Source organism: Sphaeramia orbicularis, chromosome 14 (genome assembly GCF_902148855.1).
Source record: "Sphaeramia orbicularis chromosome 14, fSphaOr1.1, whole genome shotgun sequence".
NCBI classification, from domain to species: domain Eukaryota; kingdom Metazoa; phylum Chordata; class Actinopteri; order Kurtiformes; family Apogonidae; genus Sphaeramia; species Sphaeramia orbicularis.
This window is the reverse complement of record NC_043970.1, coordinates 25,433,985-25,441,111: the sequence shown is the minus strand read 5'-3', so window position 1 is coordinate 25,441,111 and position 7,127 is coordinate 25,433,985. Positions and strand designations below refer to the sequence as shown.

The 7,127-nt window shown below is 35.2% G+C and overlaps 1 protein-coding gene across 3 annotated transcripts; it reads right to left on the bottom strand.

Annotated features, from left to right (window-relative positions):
• Positions 1-2,672: 2,672 nt before the first annotated feature.
• On the bottom strand, positions 2,673-6,509 carry LOC115432708 (gap junction beta-1 protein-like). 3 transcript variants are annotated; one of them, XM_030153636.1, is made up of 2 exons: positions 6,397-6,509; positions 2,673-3,912 (listed from the first exon to the last, which is right to left on the bottom strand). In XM_030153636.1, the coding sequence occupies exon 2, from the start codon at positions 3,896-3,898 to the stop codon at positions 3,176-3,178; it is 723 nt and encodes a 240-aa protein (XP_030009496.1). In that variant the 5' UTR covers positions 3,899-3,912; positions 6,397-6,509; the 3' UTR covers positions 2,673-3,175. The 3 variants fall into 3 exon arrangements, with proteins under 3 accessions (XP_030009496.1, XP_030009495.1, XP_030009497.1); XM_030153635.1 differs by lacking the exon at positions 6,397-6,509 and adding an exon at positions 5,841-5,920; XM_030153637.1 differs by lacking the exon at positions 6,397-6,509 and adding an exon at positions 4,046-4,115.
• Between the last annotated feature and the right edge of the window lie 618 nt (positions 6,510-7,127).

Here is a 7,127-nt window from a genome sequence, read left to right as displayed (position 1 = left end):
TTTTTTTTTTTTTTTTTTAATTTTACATTTGTTAATGCACTTAAAGACAAGCATGTTTCATTCCATTAGATTACCGGTAATAATTTTGGTGAAAGCTATTTATGATCAATATCAGTGTAAATGCGTCATCAATACAAGACAAAAGACAATGGACATTTTTTCGAGAGTGCTTTCAACAGTTCAACATTTCCTTCAGGCACACTGATTTCCAAAGGAAATCCTCAAGTTTCACTTGAAGTTTCACGGTATCCCTTCAAAGTTTTATAATAATCTGCTTGTTGTTGGTTCAGACTGTTTTGTGCAATTTTGCCTGAAAGCCGACTAAATAATGCTGTCTTTATGTGCATTTCCGCTAAATAGTTTTTTTAGTGAACGATGCTTAAAGCTAAAAAATCAGGGAGCATTGAAAATATGCACCAACCCCTACGGCCCCTTCCCCTCAGCCCAAGTATAGACTTTAAAGGCTGATCATACAATGCTGTTTTATGCTGCAGTGGAGTCTTAATATCATAGTTAGAGGAGAGCTTCCATGTTGCTTGTGGGGTTAACCTTATCAAGATCATGAAGTGGCTGATGGTCTGTTTCTGCCCTTGATGGTATGTTGATGTAGTTAATGGTATGATACGTCTACGACATAAACCAAAACATTTGGTGATTTCCTAGTGGTTCATCCTACTCCAGCACTGGTAAAACTGGTAAACTGCCTGTTCTGATAAACTCCCAACAGTCGTTCCTGCAGACTAACAATAACTAATGCATACTGATGCTTTTTAGTCTTCATAACATCACTTTTTTACCTGTTAGCATGTGTTGTAATATATTTATTTTTGTATGCATTTTCCCTGCTGTATTTGGTGCTTCAGCTTTTCCTTGTGACATCTCTTCTCCTCTCATGGATTGTAAAACCTGAAAACTTCTCCCTCACTGTGAATATAAAATACATTAATGTAATTCAACCTATACCACTACCATCACCTGTACTGCATCCATTCTAATCCATAACAGAGATAACTGAGCCATCAGGCCAAATATAGTCACATTTTTATGTTATTATATGTATGAATACATGTACATATGCATTACAAGTATAAAAATATTTATACCAAGAATTCTGTCTGTCCAAGATTTTTGTCCAGCCAATTTCTCAGACACTATTCACCTGATTCTTTTCAAATTTGACACGTATATTATTTACATATTTTTAATTTTTTAATTTATTCTTTTATTTATTTATTTGTTTATTTACTTATTTATTTATTCATTACACATTTTTCAGAAGGTTTTTAAAAGACTGAAACTTAAGACTCAAAATTAATCCCAGGGTATTGGTGAACAGGTAGTGTCATGTGACCGGGCTGGGGTATATTTCACTTGTTTGCACACTATTGTTGTTTCAGTATTTTTAAAGCATTGTATGACTTTCATCACATTTTTTTTTAAATTTGTAAAATCCAAGTGATAGCCTAATTATCACTAATCCATTAAACTGAGCACAGACCGAAACATCACTCAGGCCTTTTCGGAAATTTTGTTGTGAAGTGCATTGTGAGAGTGGAAATTCCACACTGCAGCAATTTTGCTGTCTCTTCATCAGTGCTGAACCCAAATGTCACCTTTACCTCCATCCACCAACTATACTCATTCTTTAAAACAACCCTGGTGGACTGTATAATTTTACTTTTTAGCGATCTGGCTCATTTTCTTACTGAATCTGTGAGAAACTGCTTTCGCTTGGTCGCCATTCCCACAGTGCACTTCGGGACAAAATTTTCGACAATGCCCAAGTGACATTTCAGTTTGTTATGTAAACAAACAGACTGTATTTATGATGGAGTCTTCTTCGAAATCGTTTACCATGAGGGAAGTGATTCAGGTGTGTAACCACAGAAAGTAATGGATCAGTGATAACACTGGGTTACAAAAAAATGTTTTTTGCAAGTTGTCTAGGTTTTTTCAACTGAATTAGGGCCATTTTGCACCGCTAAATCCAAAAATGACATCTGTTTTTCTCAATCAGGTCAAGTTTTTTTGCTAATTTGATTTTGAAAAATTTGATCTTCTCACAAAATTGATTACATTTTTGTGACTTTATCAGTTGATTTTTTATATAGTTCTCACCCAAAATAGTTTTTAAGAGAAAAAAAAAAATCATTTTCTAACAGGATTCCTGTTAGGTACAATGGTGTATTCACCGCAGATGCAGCAGAATACGTCAGGCTTATTTTTGCAAGATCTTCTAGTTGAAGCCATTTCATTCACCTGTAATATTAAAAAAACCATTAATCATAAATTGGCAAAAGCAAAATCTTCAGAACTCGTTTATTGCAAGAAATATGAAAGAATTTTGTATCATATGATGTCATATGTGTGCCCATAAATGTAAGCAAAAATGTTAAAAAGTCAATATGTAGCATAGTTCAGAAAGTTGACCTGATTGAGCAATAATTAATGTGATTTTTGGATTCAGCACACCAAAATTATCCTAAATCAGCTCAAAAAACTTAAACAATAAATTTGTTGTTGACCAGTGTAATTAGACTATCACTGGGGCTTTCCACATTTGAAACAAAAATTGTGATGAAAGTCGTACACTGCTTTAACATAATAGTATGTTAACACAATGAGCTAATGTTTATGAGCTGTATGTGGATCCAATCATTTATTATTTACTCAGTTTTTATAGTATGTTATTCATCATTTGGTAGATTCAGTTTGCTACAGGCTCTAAATACAATGTCATCAACTGTTACCCACTGGAAAACCGCTATGAATCAGAAGCAAAATGCCACTAGGAAATTAACATATATCAGCATTTACTGCCAAAAGTGGTGGATGGTAATCAAATGAGTGGTTAACTGCTGTAGAATCAGCACATGCCACCACACCAGTAACACCTGATTACCAGCCACTTCTCAGTCAATAGAAAAAACATGCAAAAGCCTGGTTTCCTGTCAGACCACTTGAACAGTTATGGATTTGTTGCTCATTCTTGCCTGCAGCAGCTTTAACCAAGTAGCTTAAATTGGAAATGTATCTGCAGCTGCATCTGTAAGTTAAGTATAATGGCTGTTTGCTTATATATAATAATAAATAATCATGGATTGGATTTCTATAGTGCTTTTAAAGGCACCCAAAGCACCATATCCATTCATGCAGGGATGACATCTCTGTTTTGTTAATATGAGCAGAGTTTTTGTTGGATCCAAGCCCCCATAGATGAGTCTCCAGCATTGTTTAAATGCTTACTGCAGGCCTTCCCCACCAGGAAGACCACCTCTGCAATGTTGAGCAGGATGCAGACCCCTGACGCAGCCAGCATGAACACTGTAAAGACAGTCTTCTCTGTGGGCCTCGACACGAAGCAGTCCACAGTGTTAGGGCAGGGGTACGAGTCACACTTGACCAGTCGAATCATCTTGTACCCGGGGTAGATCATGTAAAACATGTACATGAAGGTGACCTCAAATATGATCCGGAACAGCAGACTGATGACGTACGTCCACCACAGAGCGCCTGTGATTTTCATCTTCTGGCTCTTGATCTGCTCCAGGTCTTTGGGGTTGGTCCGACCCGACAGTTTGTAGATCCTCTTGTCGATGTGGCGGCGGTGGGCCACATGCATGGCCACCAGCAGAGCGGGAGTGGAGACCAGGATGAGCTGCAGCGCCCACAGGCGGATGTGGGAGATGGGGAAGAAGTGGTCGTAGCAAACACTGTTGCAGCCGGGCTGTTGGGTGTTGCAGGTGAAGCCGGATTTCTCGTCACCCCACACGCTCTCTGCTGCGACCACCAGGACCAGGATCCGAAAAATGAAGAGGACAGAGAGCCAGATACGACCGATGCCAGTGGAGTGTCTGTTCACGCCGCTGATGACGGCATAAAAGGAGGCCCAGTTCATCTTTGGTTCCGGGTCTGGAAAAAAAACAAGAATTTAAAATGAAAGTGTCTACATGGAGGAGAATATTTGATTTATGTCAGTCTTTTACAGTCCTGGTGTATCATAACACCTTCAACATTCGCACTTCACTAATGACAGTACACTTACCTGCCTCATTAATTTGAACATTTCCTGATGAAAGTAATTACAAAAAAAAAAAACTGCTTCATTTTGACCCCTAGAATGTGCATCACTGAATGCTGCATCTATTTTCTTTAAATTCTGACCAAATTTCATGGGCTTTTGTTACATTTTTCTTGAAATTTCTATGAAATTATCATAAAATTAAAAAACCTATTGAAAGAAACTGTCTGATAATTGGAGCTCAGCTCAGTGAATGAATGAATTAATCTAAATGCAGTGGAACAAATGTTTAAATAGTCTTTGCATAGTGATAAGCTTTCTTTACCAGGTCTCAGACAAAAAAAAAAAATTTGAATCTGAGAGGACTTCCTGTTCAAATTAAGATTTATTATTATAATATAATTTACTCTACAATACATTGAATGAACTTGTCATATTTGGCTTAAATAAATATCATGTTGATTATAATTTGGCTTATAATTATAATTTTCAATCATATTCATGCTTACAACCTGTAACAGATGTAACATTACATAGGTCTGTTAAAATGAAGTGCAGTGATAGAACTGAGATTAAAACATGAATATCATTACTCGGTAGTAAAGTGCAGCTCCCTCTGTGTGAAGAAGTTTTTAGCTGAACTCTCAGTTCTCTTTGAAAACCAACAACGGTTGTGGTTTAAGTGAAGACTGCAACATACAGTGGTGATCTCAAATTTGACATAAAATACATACTGCTATATACATAAAACCCCACAAAATAATTTTATATACTTAAAGATGGAACAATTTAGTCTCAAAGTATATTATTGTTAGTTGCACTTGAGTAAAACCTAAAAACACTTCAATTCCTCTGCATGGTGAAAATTATGGCCATTTGTACATGAAAAGATGCAGAAAAAAGTGACACACAATGTCAGTAGATTAATTTTTAAGCTGTAAAATACAAATAATTAAAATGTGTTTTACATGAAACCTAAATATTTAACATGACCACTATAATTTCATAGCAAAAGCTTAAATATTTGTTTAAAAATTTAGTAAGATTATCTTGAGATTGCATAAAAAATAATTCAGATTTTAGATTTGTTAAATCTCTAGATGCTATTTTGTTTAGTTTACTTCAATAAGTTAGTGCATTTTAGTCTTTTTTTTTGGTCATGTTTTGTCATTGTCAGTTTGTCATTTTATTTATTTCCACTCTACTCCATAATATCATTTATGTCATTTATGTGTAAATGATGTAAATGCCTTAAAATAATTGAATATAGTCAGGAAAAAAAAAGGAAAAAACAATCATAAGAATATTATAAAAGTTTTACATTAATTCTTTTTAAAAAATTTTATACCAAAATTTAAATGAATGAACATAGTAACTTAATTCATTCTTGAAAATCACTGAATTAACTTTTAAGTAAAATATAGAATTCCTTGAATTTTTCATGCAGAATATATTATACATTGTACAGTATAATATATATATATATATATATATATATATATATATATATATATATATATATATATATATATATATATATATATATATATATATATATACTTTCCCTGAAATGGTTGAAAAATGAACCAATAAATGACCTCATGTATTAACACTATTTTCAGTCTGTTCTATGAAGTAATTGCTGCTTATTTTTGGTTTTAAAAGTATTCTTTCTTATCATTTTTTTATTGAATGACTTGGTTGTTGTTTTCCCGGTCTGTCATAGTTTATTTTAAGCCTTTGCTGCTGCTGTTGTTTTTGTTGTCTTGTGTTACCATAGTTTCAGAGTCTATTCTACAGTAAATGTCAGAGTTGTTACCAGGCTCCGCAGGAGGCGTAAGAGGCATAGGAGGCGACGTAGAGAGCGATGTTGACCCGCTGCTTTGGCATGGATGTGAGTCCAGAAAAGAAGAAAGCCTCTTTGCCCCCTCTGCTGTTGGCACGCCGCTTAAGACTGAAACTCTGAGCTCTGGCACCATGTGTCATGTGACATACTTTCACCAGTCGCATGCAAAGTGGGAATCTGCCGCTATCTCTAACTGTTTCTGGAAATCTCTCTAATAGTTGGCAGGATGATAAATGGAGCTCCTATCTGTGTTTGTGTGTGTGCACTTGTTTTGGATTTTACAGTCATTTATGTAACCACACAGTAAAACAAATATCAGACAGTAAAACACAATTTTTGATGGTCAAATAGCATTTTAACATTTTTACCATAAAACTCATTGACGATCCTTACTTATTTCTTTTTGAAAGTCACCAAAATCCAGTTAAAACACAATAAATGTCCAGATTCAACCAAATCAACACATTCAACTACTCTCTTCAGGCAAATTATCATACAGCAATAACCAAAAAAATCTCCATGACCTTACCTGTAGTTGAAGATTAGAAAAAAAGTACATCCAGAAGCATTTAGGTGGACATAAGCAGATTTTTTGTGACTACGAGTATCAGAACACCATGACTTTGCATTGCTAATGATTTCTCTCACACTAGCCACTGCCCTGCACTGGAGAGGTCATATGCCTCCATATTTGCATACAATAGGCCCATTTACCACCAGCAAACAAACAGCTTCACAAATCAGATCAAACGTTTTCATTTCTGGCCTTCAGAGGAATGTGTGTGGGATTGCAGTCTGTGCTTGCGTCCTTATTGTGCTGTGTTTTGGAGAGGAAGTGGAGGATGTTTTTGACGCAGTGTGGAGTAAAACCTAAAGGTCTGAAACAAAGGCAGACCCTTAAAAATCTACAGATAAGAAGACAGGGTGTTGATTATCATATTAATCAGGCTTCCATCTGATTTTACCCATCAGCATCATCTACATTTTTGCTCTCCGCCTAAAATTTAGCCACTGATTTAAAAAAAAAAAAACCTCAACTGGATCAAGTGCAGTTTGACGTCAGTCTACGGAGTGGAATTAATTGTGTGTTTTTCATACTAAAAACACTTTGTAGCCCAGAGGTGACCAAGTGTTTCCACATCGACATCAATGTACTGAACATTTCAGAAATCTCCAAGAAAAGTTATGTGTGAATTTAGTAGATATTTTCTGTAAAAGGGAATGATTTTCAGGACCATTAAAAAAAAAAAAAAAAAATTG